This window comes from Lissotriton helveticus, chromosome 1_1 (assembly GCF_964261635.1).
Source record: "Lissotriton helveticus chromosome 1_1, aLisHel1.1, whole genome shotgun sequence".
NCBI lineage: Eukaryota > Metazoa > Chordata > Amphibia > Caudata > Salamandridae > Lissotriton > Lissotriton helveticus.
The window spans coordinates 64,269,518-64,288,672 of record NC_136057.1 but is presented as its reverse complement, the minus strand read 5'-3'; the positions used below and the strand labels follow the sequence as shown (position 1 = coordinate 64,288,672).

At 45.8% G+C, this 19,155-nt stretch overlaps 1 protein-coding gene across 4 annotated transcripts in view; it reads right to left on the bottom strand.

Moving 5' to 3' along the window:
* Positions 1 to 19,155, bottom strand: part of LOC144825958 (uncharacterized) — a 106,729-nt gene that overhangs the window by 47,282 nt on the left and 40,292 nt on the right. For all 4 annotated transcript variants that reach the window (XM_078684215.1, XM_078684303.1, XM_078684386.1 and 1 more), the window contains exon 2: positions 7,438 to 8,956. In XM_078684215.1, coding sequence (XP_078540341.1) covers positions 7,438 to 8,926 — 1,489 coding nt within the window. In that variant the 5' untranslated portion in view covers positions 8,927 to 8,956. The remainder of the gene's footprint in view (positions 1 to 7,437; positions 8,957 to 19,155) is intronic.

The following is a 19,155-nucleotide window of genomic DNA, read 5'->3' as shown; positions in this document are numbered from 1 at the left end:
ATCTCTAGGAGATTGTACAGCTCAGCGAGCGGAACTACTGGCGTTTAAGATGGCGCTTAAAAATACCGATCGAGAATTCCCCACACTCATAGTGTGCGATTCGTATTACTGCGTTCAGTCTTACAATGAATACTTGCAGATCTGGCTTCAGAATGGCTTTAAGGATGCAAAAGGAGGCACAATCAAGCATAAAATGCTCTGGGAACAAGTAGTTCTTTTACAAAAAGAACTACCAAAGACTCACGTGATACATACACTGAGTCATCAACGTGATGGCGTTCACGTTGCAGGGAATTCATTGGCTGATGAGGCCGCGAAGGCAGCTGTGCAAACGGCTTCCGTAGCTGCCATCACCCGGTCAAAAACAAAAATAGACAGCGAAATATTACAGGCTGTCAGTGCTAAAGAAAAGGATTCGATTGAAACACTCCCGAAAGGCTTTCCAGTAAAATACTCATACATAACTGATGCAAACAATGTTCCTTTTGCTCGAATCCCTGGAGTGGGGGATAGGGCAATTCCAAACATGGAACATAGGTTAGGACTGATAATAGCGGCACACGAAGGGCTTGCTTCTATACATGCTGGCGTCTCAGCCACAGTATCATTATTAAAACAGAGATACTGGTGGCCACAAATGAGAAGACAAACAAGGAACTATGTTTTAGAATGTGAAATATGTCAAAAAATGAAAGTATCAACGGTGAGACGTCCAGCACAGACGCCCCTTCTAATCTCGGATAAACCATTAGCTTGTGTTTACCTAGACCACTGTGGTCCCTTACAAAGGGATGGTAACTATAAATATATCTTGGTTGCAGTGGACTCATGCACGAGATTCATATGGATGTGGCCCCAGCGAACGGCTGACGCCAGAACTGTTATAAAAGATTTGCGAGTCTTTATCGGCACATACGCAATTGGCATGCTGCATTCGGACTATGGTCCTGCTTTTAGCTCTAGAGCTTATAAGGAGGCCATGGTCAGCATGGGCGTTACATTGCGGTACTCTTGTCCATTTCACCCTGAGGGGAACGGAATTGTTGAAAGAAAAAACCGTGACATAAAGCAATCTATAACGGCAAAGGTATTAGGTTCGGGAGCTGGGTGGGTCAAACATCTAATAAGTGTCCAACGTAGTCTAAATAACTTGCCAAGAAATTCTCTGAAGGGATTCAGTCCGTACGAATTATTATTTGGAACTAGGATGTTGGTCTCTGACCTTGACAGTCAGACTTCAGTGGTGAAAGAAAAAAGCTTTGATATCAAAGATCGTTTGGCTATTTTGCAGGACTTAAATGAAACAAGAAAAGACCTGAGCAACATAAAGTTGAAACAGCAGCCAACAACCACTGAAGAACCACCACATGTCCCAGCAAGACCTGTCTGGATTCCAAAAGTCGGGGATCTAGTCAGAGAAAAGATCGCGGTAAAGAAGGAATTTGGGCCTTCTTACAGAAAAGCAGTTCCTGTCTTGTCTGTCAACGGGACAAGATCAGTTGTGCTACCGCCGCTTGCTGGTAAAAAGGAGAACCGAGTTGTATCCATCGACCTGGTAAAACCACAACATGTGGCCGATAACAAATAGTAGGCCAAGTGGACGCCCGAGAAGTAGTAGAACACCAAGATTTGCTACTAACACAGAGGTTCAATCTAAGAGGCTAATCACATTCGAAACGCCTACAGAACTACAACAAGGACTATGCAACAATGCAATGGAACTTAGACCTCTGAAAACCCAAATAAAAACATTTAGCAGAGACACACCAATCTATAATGAAGTAACAAACGACTATGCAAGAAACAGTAATCCTGAAGCACCTGGAACAATTGACAGAACTGCATCCGGCTACTTCATAAACTTCGATGATTCCTCTGAAGGCTTCACTGAATCAAACACACAGCCATCAACAAAAACCTTTAAAGATAAAGTTAAAGTAATTTTGAAACAACTGAAAGAAACATATTTGATTTCTCCATGGATTGAATTTTGGGTGGGTTTTGGTGCATTGATCCTCATACTTTGGCTCATCATGGTACTAACTTTGGGACACTTCATTGAGGGAAAATATGATAAAATGGACACAGCAAGTCAGAAAATCAACTTGATCCTCAAACCACACACATCTTCACACGTCGAGAAAAGAGAACTTTCTTCAGTCAACTTCACAGCCAATCCTATACCGGGTGGGGTAGCATGGGACAAAACTGATTACGAAATTTATGGTCCGGTTGAAATCCTGAAATATCCACACCAAATTAAGATCTCATTGAGTGACTTTGTAAAACCGAGCTCATTTGCTGATGATTGGGACTTTGAAAGTATAAATAATATGATGTCTGACTTAGTGATGTCTGCTAAATTTACCAAACATGATTATTTGCAGGGTTCGACAAATTATGATAGTATGTACTGTTATAACCACTATGGTAACCATTTTCTACATAAATCTGCACAACCTAGAAATGTTTTAAATCATAATCAATGGGAACATTGTGCAACCCCTCCAAAAGGAAGCTCAAGAATCGTATATGACAAATATTCATACTTTTCAGGTTTTAACACAAGTAATGCTGAAACATTTTATTTCAAATTGTCAAATAAGACAGGGACAAAGACCATGATAACAAACACGAAATTGATATATTCAGATTCATTCTTTGAACAAATGAATACTTTTGGATTTGATTATTGGGACAAACATGTTGAAGTAAAAAGTGTTTGGGGTACAAAAGAATGGCAAGTACAGGGTATAGAATCCTTGTTTAGAGCCTGCATGATCCCAGAACAAATTATATTCTTAAACGACACTGTTCAACAGACTACCTGTCTTGGCTTAGCCAAAATCAAAGACTTAAATAAACCGTCTATTCCAAAACCAACAATGAACAGCAATAGCTCTACAGATGAAGAGATAGACGTAAATTATGTATTAAACCAAAACAGAACACATCCTGATTGGAAACAGTGGTTGATCTGGCCCACAGATACTAATAACTGTCAAGATAGATTCCTGAACACAACACAGGGGTTCAAAATGACCAGGCCAGACCCTAGATATTCCAAAAGACAACACCCAGGAATAATAACCACCTACAGTGTGGGCAAATTATGCCTTCAGTGGCTACAATCTTCCACACTGGCAGAAATTAAGCAACACCTAACTTTACTTACTGATGGTGCTGACTTGCGTGATTTCATTATGGGACCGCGCAAACAGCGTCAGAAACGTTTCATAGCAGCCTCTGTATATGCAGCATACAACGAGGCCTGGAAGGTGACTCAAATTGAGACAGCAGAAAGAATACGGGAAATTGACCGTATTAATTTGGAAAAATCACTTTCGGTAGTGGACAATGGGTTAATGACTCTGTCCTCCAGAATTTTTTCTCTGGACAGCATTGTGTCTTCAGCAATCGACATAATATCGCAGGACTTACTGTTGTTACAACACGGTCAGTCTCAATTGCGTTCTATTGTACAGCTAGGCTGGACGATACAAAATCTGCGTTCAGGCTATGTGCCTTGGCGTTTAATCAACACAACGTCACTTTTCAATATCTTTAACCTTACTGATAAACAAATCAGTATGGCCCAGAAGGGTGCTGATTATACAATCCTGAGCATTGAGAAACTCGAGAGATTACCAGTGACAATGTCAGAACGACCTGTCAGTGAATGGATAATACATGGGATAATTAATATTCCAATATCTACCTTCAGGTTTCAATACTGCCAAAAATATATACAGGCTGGCATGTACGAAAAAATGGGAAAAGGGTACATTAAAACAACATGGAACTTGCCCTATTCACATGCATGTGTCAGTAATAAAGGACAGAAAGTGTTTCTTAGTGGCAATAATTGTGCGATGTCGCTAAGCGGTACACTTCTGTGTAATGGAATTAGTTTGCATGGAGCCTGTGAAGGGAACTCAAATAACCTTTCATGTCACCAGTTAGGCACACCTGCAACAGAGATAGAACCATTCTTTCAAAGACTCTATAATGGGAGTTACATTCTAATTGTAGATCGCAGATGCTGTAGTCTTATGCCCGGGACTCCTTATCTCGTAACTACGACTGCGAAGGTCAAGTGCTGTGGACGCTTATTGTTCCCCAGCTCCCTTCCAGACAGGGAGGCAAGGGCATGGCCCAACTTGAAAATTACTTCTATTCGAATAGATACTTTAAGCAGAATGAAAACAGTGCTTCTTCAGACGCAGACCAGACTCACGTCATCAAAAGAAACGTATGATCTCCTAGTCGCAAGGACGACTGCAGAGATACATTCATTGTTATCGACTAATTCCCCCATACATTTCGCAGAAATCCTGAATGAAATCTTAAATATTTCTGATACCAGTGGAGTCTCAAAAGTATTTAAGACAGTATTCTCGATGGCATTAACACCATTCAAAGCCATACTGGGTATTTTTCCAGATTTCGTCCATTCGATTTTTGGCGGACTTCCCCTCATTTTGGGACTGATTGCAGGAATCCTGTTCCTAGTCCTTATATTTCGTTATGGCAAACCATGTCACAGACAAAACACCTGCGACAAGGGAAGAAACAATCCTAGCCATTGGATACCGGGACCGGATATCAAAAATCCTGGGACTAACCCGGCTTAGAGACCTGAACATGACTTGGTTTCTTTCATTTCGACCAATGTGGCAACGATGTGTTTTACCTGTATTAAGGTGCCTGCTATGCGGAGAAGAATGCGTGTTAGACACCTGTCTGACTCTACAATCAGATGCGCCAATGGATGCAGAAACATTGTTGAGTCCTATAAAGGCTCATGCTTTGTGCTGCCCTCAACGGCTACCAATCCTGATGACGGCATTCGTGGAAGCTTCACCACTACGATTAAGGGGTAGTGAAGTTCAAGATGAAAGCGGCATTGATCAGGTACGACCTTCTGTCAGCTATACTAATCAAAACGCCAATGGAGACAATCATGCGCACGAATGCATGGTTACACCTATTTCCGAGTTAGTGGAACTCTCTCAGGAAGCTGTTGACAACTTTTTCGAGAGTCTAAATGATATGATGTTCTCACCAGAGAAGAAATAGAGACTTTTGAGCAAGCTCGCACACGGCGTTCCCTGAATTTGGCCTTCACCTAGAATAGCAAAATACCATGAACAATTTTCCCTCCAGTTCACGGACAGCAATTTTTTCAGCAGCCCCAAAATATTTTTACATATTTTTCGGGACACTATCTTCTGCTTAAAGTAAGGACTATTCTTAGAGAACTAAAATTTCTATTTTTAGAAACTTTATAGACATTAGCTGCCCGCTGGTATGTTCATAATTATTTTATTTTGTGATGGAATGGTCTCGAAACTTTTTTTCTGTATTAAGAGCCATTTCATGTGTAAATTCTCATATACAAATTAGTGATAATGTATAGATATGCGTGATTACTTTAGCATTATTCTACAGCTTGAGTGCATATATTACATGTGACTGTTTTTTCCGTATATTTGATAATTTCAAAATGCATTTATGTATTTTGGGGTGGTGAGGTATACACAATACTCTACAGTATGTTTTACTATGCATAGATTAGTAAATATGTCCATAGTTAGCGTGGAGTGGGTGTGATGTATTCCTATAGGTTCTGTATCGATCCCCCTATTCCTGGCCCTATTCTGGTTAACAAGTTAACTAGCAGCCATCCCATGAGGCAGAAAACCCCCATGATGCAGGAACCGTTATCTGATAAAGCCACACTACGGCACAGGAACGTGTTATCTGATTAGGTCATAACGCTTGCCATCTAATTAGACAAGCGATATTCCTCCAGCCCCTGATAAGGCATACGGAGTTCTCAAAACAAATCAAACCTATGACAGACCTGGGAAAAAACCCTGCGGCCATTGTTTTGATTTCGCCGAGAACTTCAGCAAAAGAATGTGCTAACGACCAGGTCGTATGACATCCTTATTGACGTATCTATGTCCATCCTTACGTCAATCTCGGCACCTTAAAGGTATAAATATTACCGATATTGCCCTATGCAAACACACGCGGTGGTGACGAGATCGGAGCAGCCAGACTTGCCGAAGCCCAGAGCAGAGCAGACCCCGCTGGCGCAGCCCCGCCTTCCTGACGCGCTGAGAACGAGACGCTGTCTTTTCTCCTGCCGAGAAATCCAGCTCCGGCGCTTCCGGGTAGCCCTCGCAGGCAGCCTGGGATATCGAGACCAGAGACGAGAGATACCATCCCTCATTTATCCTAGATTCCAGGTACAGAACTGAATAACCCCTTGCAGAGAATTCTTTAGTCAGTCACTTGGCAAAACAAACTTAACTTAAACTGTAACTTTCTATTCCCGCCCACGTATTAGGCTTAGGTCAGGTACACGGGGTAGGCGTAGTTAGAAACACCAGTTGAGTACGATTAGTCAAATGTAAATGTGTATGTATATATTTTATTCATTTTAAACCTTCATATGGCTTAGAAACCATATCAATGTTTTTACAGTATTATTTTATACTTCTGCTTTTATTGTATGCACTTTACTTAACCATAAGTATTGCAATAATATCGATCCATTTCTCTTGTATGAGAAAAGAGACTGATCAATAAATAACATCTTTTATTGAACACGCTCGTCTCTTCCTTTTCTCTACAATCTGGTGAGACTAAGAATGCACGTACTGACTGAGTAAAATAAATCGTCTTTTGTTCACACGACTCTAGAGGTACACTCTTGATTAGGGGAGAGCAAAGTTGTCATGTTCTATGGTTGTCAGAAACTAAATCCCTTCTTGTCTATCCAGGGAGGTTCAACTCCTCCTTGCCTATTCGAGAAAGTTTCTAGTGAACTCTGAGCTAGCTGGCAAACCCAAAACTTTAAGTCTAATATCGACAGTAGTAGACCTAGTTAACGTCTGGTCTAGGCCTATACTATTGAAGGTATTATTCCAATGCGCAGAGCCTATTGGGATAATAGGAACTACACTACAGCGTCTTACCCAATGTAACTGTGCAACTAGAAACACAGTTCCCTCTCCAGACTGCACATGTCTGATATTCTCAATGAACACCACATCACTTGCATCCGACTATTACGTGCAATTCTGGCCAGTAAATCCTCACATGACTGGCGCTATTTCCAGTTCCTCGGCCTGGAATGGGGACGAACGACAAGAGCTACTGGCCTATTTGTCTCATGCAGAGTCCCATAACCAGACCTGTTTCTGCACAGGTAGGATGCAGTCCTGTATGGAACCAGAGGAGGAGAATGCAGGGACACATCTGCACCCTGTGTACTCATACTCTGGGGGTCAGTATGGCTCAGGGGGTTCCACCCAATCCCAAATGATCCCATTGGAGACTTTCTAAAATCTGCCCATACGCATTTTGAAGAGGTTACATGTGTTAGTATGCACTCCGAGAGTCCATTTATAGTAAAACACATACCTGGGGTAGCTTCGAACAGCAATAAATGTGATTTTGTATTTCCTCTCTCTATTGAGTCTTCATCTGCAGTATTTGTATCCAGTCCTAGGAATGATGGAGGCACACACTGACCCCGCTCATCAGGACAGAGCAGTTCTGCCTTGCAGTTCTGAGGTTGATGCTGTAATTCAGGGTGCAGTTGTTCCACCGTGTTGTTCTGATCTGATTCCTGTGCTTCAGGAAGTACTGACTCTAGGTCTCGGTCCTGTGCCGCAGTGTGCAGTGGATCTAGCTTGTAATTCTGATCTGAACCATGTGCATCAGTACAGGCCGGTTCTAGATTGTCATTTTGATTTGGTTCCTGTGCTTCAGGGCGCATAGATTCTAGCTCATAGTTCACATTTGGATCCTGCGCATAAGGAAGTTCCTGCTTCAAGCATAGGTGTTGCTGTAGACGCTGGGTTTGTTGTGACCCCAACTCATCAAAGGACAACAGCCCAGACTCTAAGTGTTTGTCTGATGACATCCCATCAGGTGACACGGGTTGTAGGCACTGGTTCTCCTGGGGATCTTGGAAATCAGAACACATCAATGCTTCCTCCAAGGGATAATCAGGTCTGTTCCCATCTGGTAGAGCGGGTTGTGTACAGTGGTTTTGCTGTGGTTCGTGTCCTTCAGGAAATAGTGGGTGTGGGCAGAGGTTCTGTTGCTGGTCCCAGCTATAAGAAGACAATGGGGATGGTTCTTGCTTCAGGGGCTCATCTGGCTCCCACTCTTCTGGGATCGCCGTCTGTACGCTCTGGTCTTGCTGTAGTGTCTGCCCATCAACAAATTCTGAGTGAAGACACAGCTTTGCCTCCAGTGATCTGCCTGGAAGATCTGTCTGAGGACACCTGGATACAGTACAATCCTGCTGTATTCCATCTCTACCTGGAAACCCAGGTTGCACCCACTGGTCCTGCTGTGGGTGATGTCGATCTGGAAACATTGGCTGTAGACAAAGGTTTGGCTCCTCTGGACGCACTTGAACATTAGTTGGTGAGGAGAGGGTACAGTCCTGCTTTGGGGAATGCCCATCAGAGAACACTGGCTGAAGACACAAGCTTGGTTCCCCTGGCCTGTCCAGTTGAGGTGTCGCAGGAGACCGGCTAATAGCACAATCTCTAATGCTCGCTGGAGAGATCACCTCCAAAGACACTCCACCATTATCTAGGTAACCTTGATCCTTTTCTATCCAGATTTTCTTAATCAGCCCAGCGACTTTAGAAGGTACGTCCTCCACAGTATTGATCAAGTTATCCAGTTTGGCTTCCAACTCCTCCAGCATGGATAGAAGGATAATGTGCGGCAGGTTCTCTGAAAGCGGTTCCATCTCATTGTCCCTCTGAGTATCTTTTCGAGATCTTGAAGCTGAGACGTCATGAAGAGGATAAGATGGGACTGTGGCTCTTACGGATTCACGTGAACACTGCGCTGTCACTTTCTTTCCTGGAGCCCGTCTTCTCCCCATTCCTGTAAATTGATGTTCAAGTCTCAATGTCTGCAGAGGAGAGGAAAAGAGAAAAGACAACACGTTATCACAGGACAGTTAGGTCAAAATACTCTGTCTCACCAACCCCAGTGTGATCAGAGAACATCGCTCATTTCTAAAACCAGAAAAAAATGAATCATTAAAATGTCACAATACCCGCAACATAGTTCATATATTATGAAAGGCACGGATTTGAAATGTTTCCAACACTATGCCTGTTCCTTGGTCTGCTCAAATTGTACACTGTGCTACCACAAAAATTGAACACTGTAACAACCTTGCAGCAATCGAAGGTTTATAATACCCTGGCAGACAAGACTGCGCTAACATCCTCACTTGAACTGTACACCTCTCTTTTGCAATATTCAGTGACTGAAGCACGTTCCAACACACCAAACCTCTACAGGATCTACAAAACGCGTGTTATGTCATTGCACATATAGAGAGCATGTTCAACCTAGGGTTTCTTGGAACTGAATCAGAAATACATAAAAGAGGAGACAACCAATCAGACCCGGAAGAATCGAGCATGAATAGGCGCGTGCCCACCTCTGAAGATGATGTAGTAAACAAGCTGCGTCGCTGTGAATTACTTGTAGTCTATGAATGGTGATACTGGGCATTCTTACATATACTCGGTTGGCATGATGAGATCTACATAGGACTGCGGCCACCGCTATTGCTTTTCATGCCTTACGTGGGAGGAGTGGGGTTATTCTCTTAAGTAGTTTCAGTATAAATCTATATTTAGATCCTACAGCTCCAGCCTGCTGGTTCTTGCTAAGATTACTATTGATTATCACTCAGAGGCTTTTAGCTGTGGGTTTAGGCTCCGGTAACAATCTCATTTTTGTTGGAGAGTAAAGTTGGTTCCAAAGATTGGTCTTATTCTTTAGAATTACAATCTCAGTTTCATCAATATTCAGTTTTAGTTGATTCAACCTCATGAAGTAATCATCAAATTGCATCATATTTTGAATCTGGAATGGTGAGGCGGACATTCCATTGATAAGAATTATCTGAGAGCTGGAGTAGTTATAAAGCCTGGAACCTCTTGAAGATTGTTCTCTGACCAATAGTTTTTGCAGGTTAAGGGAGCAGAGGTATTGCCCTATAATTCCTGGTTAAATCCGGGACTTCTTCCTGGTTTTTCAGTAACGTGAGCTCTACAGCATTTTGAAATGCGCTTGGAGCGACAGCTTAAGCTGCTGAATTGATGAAAACGCTCTGCAGGGGACTGCTCAAGACCTGGCTTTTCGACAGAGATGAAGCACCCTCAGCGCCCAGATATCCTTGGGGTACGCTTTATAAATGCTGATTGATTGATTGATGAGGTCAGAGATTCCATGACTGCTGGAGGGCAAGGGTCAGTTGGTGACCCGGATTTGACCTTGATCACAAATTCATGGAGCTTGTTTATTTCTTCAAACAAGGATGAGGAGAGTAGAGTTCTTTTCAGACTCAACTTCAGAATTACTGCTGCTGTAATAGTTTATACTATCTTTAAAGAATGTTTTTGTTAAGTATTTAGATTGTCACAGAATGTCTCGATAGGAGTCAGGGAAGTTCTCATTTCATCTGGGGGAGACAAATCATTCAGGATGTAAAAAAAGTATTTTTATTATTTGTCTATTAAGAGGACTTTGCATGCAACGGGTTTGCCTTTAAATTCTGCAAGCTCAATTTAAAAAGTGATTTTGCTCTCTTCAGCATCACTTTCCTGCCAGTGTTGACGCAATGCAGGTTTCGCCTCCTTTAACTCTGGCTTGTACCAGGGCACTGGTCTGGTGCGGTTTATAACACGCTGTTGGATTTGAGGGGTGTTGGTTACTACCATGCCCGAGCCACAGAGTGGGTTATTTTTCTTTGGAGAGAATGTCTTCAATTGATGGGAAGAGAGGGGAGGGGTTTGATAGTGTTGATAACACTGGCTCTGTATTAATGTATCGCCATGTGTGTATGGTTTCATTTCCTGCTTGTGGATCAAGTTAGAAAGATCTACCGGAATACAAACGCTGATCAAATACTGATTGGACCGTATGCAAGGAAGGATGGTTATATTCAGTTAATTCGAATTATACGCCCAGATCAGATCTAAGGGATTTCATTTTATGTGACCTGAGCATGTAATGTGTTGGTGTAAATTCAACATCATTAAATCAGCAAATTCATTATCTTTAGGGACCGAGTTGTCGTCATCAACTCGAAACTTGAGAAAGGAAAGCAGATCTACCCCTTCAGTTTGAGTAATTTGTTTCAGAGATGTGTGGTATGTTCGTGAAGACTGGGTCTAACAAGTGGCTGGCAATATGCGTCGGACCCGATACCAATTGTACAAGCTGACAAGCCGCGAGATCGGCTACAAAGTTAGCTATGTCTGTGTCATCATAATTATCCAGATGGAGGTTCAAATCCCCAGAGACGGTAAAGTTGGCGGAGTTAACTGCTAATACGCTGACCGTCTCCATGAGGGCAGTCCTAAAATCAGTGGATGGCCCAGGGGGCCGGTATACCAGGAGCCCTGACATCGTGTAGTTGGGGCTCAGTGAGATCTTAAAGTGTGAACATTCGCATCCGGTGAAGACCTGTTCTACAAAAGTACATGCATAGCAAGATTTAAAAATAATTGCGATGCCCCCACCTCTGGACTCCCTATTTAAAGTAAGGATGCAGTAGCCAGAAGGGAGCGCAAGGCCTGGCTCGGCTATCATGGCATCAGAGAGCCACGTCTCGGTAAGGAAGAGCACGTCAGGGGAGGTGTCCTCTAATATGTCATGGATATCAGCGAAGTGTTTGGCTAAGGAGCGACAGTTCAGATTGAGGATTCTAAGATACTTACTGGGATGGGGGAGGTAGCATCAGCATGGGATGGGGCTAGTACAGTAATGATGCCGCATTGTATACAGCAGAAAGGGCCCTCAATGGTGTCTCCATAGGACTGTCTACAATTGCTCACCGTGTTCCTGATTTTTAGGAGGTCATTCTGAGAGTAGAAGACCCTATTTCTAGTGGGGGAGGCAGCATGCCTGGCGTCTGCAACTAACTGGCGTGGACGGGCGCAGACGGCCTTGCCTTTGGTGCACCTGCTGCGCGTTTCCGTGCCATCGGCCCCTTTTCACTGGGCTGGTGCCGAGTTTTGAGCAACTAGATCGTCTCCTCACCCAAAATGGCAGAGGATCGCGGCACACCGGAAGTGGGTATCCGCCACTCTCAACTCCCTCCACAGAAACAGCCTGCTAATGGCTGGTGGTGGACCGGGGAGGGATTGGCAGATTTCAAGTCTCTGAGTGAAGATAGGGAGAAAGCAGCGAGTAATTTGTACAATTTGCGTAAGTTTTTAAAAGACAGATTGTTAGAAACGGGGGTCTCTAGTTGGCAGTGGCTGGCCACAGTCCAAGTAGGAAGCCTTCTTCCTAAGTCAGAGTAAGGGGGCTACACCCTTTGATAACCCCTGCTCAACCCTGTGGTAACGTAGCACGAGCAGCTAGGCTTATCTCAGAGGCAGTGTGTAAAGCATTTATGATCATACACAGTAACACAGTGAAGGACAATACAAAGGGACACCACACAAGTAGTTATAAAAAATAAGTATCTTTATATATAGACTTAACCCAAGACCAATAGCGGTAAAAAGCCACAATACTGAAAAATGGGGGTACTCTTGGAAAGCTGGAAAAAGAGTTCAAAGTGTTCAAATAGGGGTTCAGTTCAAAGCAGGGGTCTCTGCGGCCCTTTTACTTACAAAGTACCTGGATTTCGTAGCAAAACAAGCAAAATGTCGCAAACAAGCTGTAGCGATGATTTTCCCCACGCTTGGCCGGTGATGCATTGAATCCTTGCCACAAGGGAGGATGATGCGCCGGTCTGTGGGTGCGTGCGGGACCAAGCGACAGACTTCTTCACGCTAGGCCAGCGATGCGTTGAATCCTTGCCGCAAGGAGGATGATGCGCTGATCCTGTTGTGTGTGCAATCTTGTTACGATGAAAGAAAATGGCGCCCCGCGAGGGAGCGACGACCCGGATGCGATGCGAGGAAAATGGCAGACGTACGGCGCCCGCTAGCGACCCTCCGAAAAGCCCGCAAATGTGCGATGCGATGATCTCTGGGGTTAGCGAGCACTTTGTGGCCCGCAAGCGTGTGATGCGATGATCGTTGGCTTGCGAGCGCTCGGCGGCAGCAGCGCGATAATTTTTCTTACGCTCTTCAGTTGCGGCAGCTCACAAACGGGCGTTAGCGACAATTTCAGCACTCTCTTCTCTGTAGTTGAACTAGAGGCCCTGGAACTCACAGGGGCCTCACCTGCAGATAGAAATCCTCGCTGGGAGGAATCAGGAGGCTGGTGGGGGAGTCAGATGGGCATGTGACTCCAGCAGGAGGCTAGCTCTCTTCTAGCCCTTGGGTGATTGCTTAGTAAAATAAAAGTCTCTCAAAAGTCCTTTTCCCTCTTCTTCCAAGTCCAAGGGGAACTACTGCAGGCCAATCCAAGAAACAGCACACAAGCACAAGGACAATCTTCTCCTGCAGATTCCTTCAGTAACACGGACAGAGGTTCCTCTTGACATCCAGGAGCAATACCAAAATCAGGGGTTTGGGCACAGATATTTATACCCCAAAAGTCTTTGCTCTCAAAAGTCTCTAGTCACTGAACCCAGCCAGAACCAGTTCTGCTCACGCCTGGAGCACTTTGTTTACCAGGCTGCATCCTTCCTTTCAGGAAGAGGGGGGTCTGCCATCAGACGCACAGTAGGAGGTGGAGCCAGCATTCACCTTGCCAGGCACAGCCCTATTCAGGTCAAGGAGCTACCCCTCCCCAGTACTCAATGCAGATTTCTCTTTCAACCCAGGTCTGACTCAACCTGCCTTGCTCCTCTAAACTCAGACAGTCAATACACATAACAGCAGAGCACACTGGAAGGTTTAGGCAAGAAAATACCTACTTTCTGAAAATGTGGTATTTTCAAACACAGAACATTAAAACCAACTTTGCTAAAAGATGTGATGGAAATGGGATTCTCAGTTGGCTGGGGTTTGCAACGAAGCCAAGCAGGAACCCCCACTCCCAAGGAAAGGGGGGAGGTACCCTCCCGAAATAACTCCTGCTCACCCTTATGGTAATGTAGCACGAGCAGACAGGCTTACTTCAGAGGCAGTGTGTAAAGCATTTACGACCACATACAGTAATACAAGAGACCCACTACAGATGGACACTACACAGGTTTTATGTAAAAATATCTGTTTCTTTATATAACTTTATCACAAGACCAATAACGTTAACGACATTCCACAATATTAAAAAGGGGTTTGAGTCATATACAAAAAAATGCTTAGGTTGGTTTAGTTCAGGTCAGGGTAGGGTAAGTCTTTAAGCAGCGCCACTTGTACTCACAGTGTCTCAAGATAACTGAGGAATAACGGAGAACCAGGCCTCTTCAGCTGGGGTGACGTTGAACACAAGACCAGGCCCCTTCAGCTGGGGTGACGTTGAACAAATGACCAGGCCCCTTCAGCTGGGGTGACGTTGAACAAATTAACCAGGCCCCTTCAGCTGGGGCGACGTTGAACAAATGACCAGGCCCCTTCAGCTGGGGCGACGTTGAACCAAATGACCAGGCCCCCTCAGCTGGGGAGATGTTGAACCAAAGACCAGGTCCCTTCAGCCGGGACGACATTGAACAAATGGCCAGGCCCCTTCAGCTGGGGCGACGTTGAACAAAAGGCCAAGCCCCTTCAGCCGGGGCGACGTTGAACAAATGACCAGGCCCCTTCAGCTGGGGCGACGTTGAACAAATGACCAGGCCCCTTCAGCTGGGGCGATGTTGAACCAAAGACCAGGTCCCTTCAGCCGGGGCGACGTTGAACAAAAGTCCAAGCCCCTTCAGCTGGGGCGACATTGAACAAATGGCCAGGCCCCTTCAGCTGGGGCGATGTTGAAAGGCAAGGCTGCATACAACTAGTGCGGGTGGGCGGTACGAGCCGTACCGGCCGATTGGGTTAAATACGATGTGCACCAGCTGGGGAGTGTAGACAGTACGAGGCGAACTCAATGCTGTTTGAAAGATGCAGTACGAAGCGCACCGCCTGGCGCGTGTGACGAGTACGAGGCGTACTCGATGCTGTTTGGTGAGGTGCAGGACAAAGCGCACCGGCTGGAGAGTGTAGACAGTACGAGGCGTACTCAATGTTGTTTGAAAACTGCAGTACGAAGCGCACCGGCTGGTGCGTGCGATGAGTACGAGGCGCACTCGATGCTGTTTGGTAAGGTGCAGTGCGCATGCTAATCCTTGTGAGGCATTGAAGGTACGGGGCGTACAAGGTACGGTTGTGGTGATGTGCGAAGCGCACGCTGATACTTGTAATTCACGGTGGAAACAACGTGCTTGAGCCGCAACGAGGTCAGCAGGGCTCTTGAAGTTGCGTGGACATGGAGCCGCGACGAGGTCAGCAGGGTTCTTGAAGTTGCGTGGATATGGAGCCGCGACGAGGTCAGCAGAGCTCTTGAAGTTGCGTGGACATGGAGCCGCGACGAGGTCAGCAGGGCTCTTGAAGTTGCGTGGACATGGAGCCTGGACATGGTGCCGCGACGAGGTCAGCAGGGCTCGTGAAGTTGCGTGGACATGGAACCGCGACGAGGTCAGCAAGGCTCTTGAAGTTGCGTGGATATGGAGCCGCGACGAGGTCAGAAGGGCTCTTGAAGTTGCGTGGACATGGAGCCGGGACGAGGTCAGCAGGGCTCTTGAAGTTGTGTGGACATGGAGCCGCGACGAGGTCAGCAGGGCTGTTGAAGTTGCGTGGACTAGGAGCCGCGACGAGGTCAGCAGGGCTGTTGAAGTTGCGTGGACATGGAGCCGCGACGAGGTCAGCAGGGCTGTTGAAGTTGCGTCGGCGCTTCCAGTCTGCCAGTGACGAGGGGTCACCAGAAAGTGCTCAAGCGGCGGCTGGCACTCCAAACCCACAGCAAGGGGTTTCAGGGGAAGGTAGGAAGATGAAGTCTACTGCTCCTGAGACTTCAGTCAGGGTGCCAGCTCAGTTCCAGGCCCTTGGAGATCTTTCTTTCCTCAAGTCTTGATGCAAAGTCCTTTTCCTTAAAGTTCTCTCCTTCTGCAGTCCAGCAGGCTTCTTGAGTTTTTCCAAAGGTAGTCTGCCTCTCTAGTGCGAGGGTCTTTTCTTTATACCAAAAATTGCCTTTGATGTCTTTGAAGTAGGCAGGGAGTTCCCCTGCCCAGATCCTGGTTGTGGGTGTCTCCCGTCATGGGACACCTCTCTCTTTGAAGCAGGAAAGCAGGGTCATCAGCCGCCCAACAGGACAGGGCGTCAGCATTGTTGAGGACAGGACACAGCCCAGAAACCACTCCTCCCCCTAATCTAAACAGCAGACAACTAACACCAGATGCTGGAGTTTCCCCAGGCCCTGTCACTATCTCCAGACGGGGAATACACATTCCAGCAGCAGCACACAGCAAGATTGGACGAGGAAACAGTCACTTCCTAGAAGTAATACTTCCAACTTAGAATTCTAGAAATCATCCATCCTAAAGAAGGTATTAATAAATACGGATTTCAGGGCCGCTAGCCTTATATTTTTACCAGGTTCTCTGGGTCAGATAGATCATCCGATGTAATAATCAAACCTGCCCATTCTGGTCTATTGGAGGCAGATATCCTTAGAGTGATAAAACGAAAATGGCTGTAATTCATTACTAGGTCTGAGAAACAAATGTAAAAGCTCAGGGGTCATCCTTTAAGGAGGGCCAGGTCCAACAAGATGTATTTTATTATTCTGAGCTCAGGCATACTAAACTCGAATTTCTACCATGTTCCCTGAGTCAGATAGGACTATAAGATGTAATAGCCAGTCTGCCCATTCTAGCCTATGGAAAACAGGTAGCCTTGCAGCAGTGAAAAACAAAATGGAGGGTGATTCACTACCAGGACATGCTACACATATCAAGCCATTGGGGAGAGGAGTTGGCCTAACGGCTAGGGCGCTCGACCTCGGAACTGGGGATCTGGGTTTGAGTCTCGGTAACGACGCAAAAACCTCCTGTGATTCTGGGCAAATCACTTAATCTCCCCGTGCCTAAAATGAAAGTGTGTCCTCATGTAACGTAACTGGAAAATATGTAAAGCGCTCTGATACCTGATTCGGTTCGGGTCTAGTTCGCGCTATATAAAAAGCCATGTCCTACCTTACGCACACACTGCACCTACCATAGGGGTGACTGACATGTTGCTAAGGGAAGGTTCAGGGGCTGGGAAGTGTGGCCACTTCACAGTCAAGATGGCAGTTCTGGACTGCACGCAGACACTGCAGTGGCAGGTCTGAGGAACACTTTACCAGCTGCTTCTGTGGGTGGCGCAAACCAGAGCTGCATGCCCACCAGCAGCATTTGGGTTACCAGCCCTGGGCACACACAAGCCACACTACTAGGGACTAATAGGTAAACCAAATAAGCCAATCAGGGATATACCAATTCACAGTCATATTTACACAGGGAGCATTTGCGCTGTGGCACTGAATGGCAGTGGCACAGCGCCCAGAGCAGCTGATACCAGAAAAAACAGAGGAGACAACAGCGAAAAATGGAAGGGAGACCCACGCCAATGGGGCACAGATTATGGCAGTGAGAAAATACAGGTCAAGCACAGACTCTGATGCCAAAGATTTAAAAAGCTCTCAAGGTCACACACACACGTTAAAACAGCACAGCTTCCTGCAACCGGGCAGTCCTGCACGTCAATTACATGCTGCGAGCAATAATTACATTCCTTGTTAGGACCGTAGACTCCGATTATGCAAGTTTAACGCTTATTAAACACCAGTGGTGCCACCACCATCACTGGTTTGAAGTAGAATTTCTTAAAAGGTGGAGTCCAAGGACCAGGCTGCCACCCTCAAACTATCCTCAAGACGGGTACCCAAGGTATCGGCTTTTGATGCCATCGAACCCCTCACCGAGTGCAATCAAAAGATGGAGACACCGATTCTATCCTTGGTCATAATCCACCGAAACAATTGTGCATTTGTTGCTGGGGGAACCGGCTTGAATGGTTTCTTGATTGCAGTGAGCAGCTGTTTTGTCCCAAGGAGTCTCACCTCCACTGTTATGGTCTCATAACCTCGTAAACAACATACCATGCACAAGTTACGCACAATTTAGGATTGCCTGGCAATGCGATTTGGAATTTCTTAACACTGTGACGATAACTCCTTCCAGGGTGTACACTCTGAAAGAAATATCCAGGGCTCTGACATCAGAGACCCATTTACCTGATATAGGACACGACAAACTAGCTATTTTATTCAACAATTCCTTTCTGGAAATACATTGGTTGTCCTGCCAAGATTCCAAGAAGTGCAGAACCACATTCATGTCCTACAATTGTGAATATCTAGGTTTGGGAGGAATTCAAAGTCTGATTTCTCTGAGAAGTGCCCATACCAGAGGATGCGTCCCCTGTAACCTTCCTTGCCATGAAGTGGAGAATGACCTTCTCCTCCAAGAGGTGGCAGTTTCCGTGGACATCCCTTAGAATGTTTTGAGTCTGGGGAACACGGATTGGAGAATCCAAAGAAAGGTCAAGAAGAACTGGAAACCGTGCATGCAATCTCCAACCCAGTGTGCATAACAACAGCTTCATCTTCTGTCTCCTGACCTGTGCCATAAGCTTCACGAGCATGGAGAACAGGGGACATGCATAATTGAGCGCCTGCCTCCAGTCTTGACAGAACACATCAGTTGCCTCTGCTAAAGGGTCTGGTCTACAGCTTAAAAACAGAGGAACAGGCGATCCAGTCTCGATGTAAACAGGCCTATGTGGCATGGTCTCCACCTGGTCATTATCAAGTGATCGAAAAACAAAGGGGCCTCGATCAACAACGGGTGCGCCGGGCGCACGGGGCCCTGGCAGTGCCGCGATGTAACGTTGGCCCAAATCCACTCAAACCCCTTTACAGTCAGAGCAAATAAGAGAACTGTGAGTGTGAAGTGCACCCTGGGCTCCGGGCCTCTCTGCTCAGGTACCAGGTGGACAGACCAAACTCGAAATAGCATGAAGACTCGATCCCTAGAGGCCTGGGCTAGCCCTGGAGTCTGGCAACCAGCAGGCCCTGAACAAGCAACAAGTGCCACTCATCACCTGCCCCTCATCAGACCACCGATAAGCAGTGAGTGCAGCGCGTCTGTAAGGCTGTATTGCGCCGGTAGCC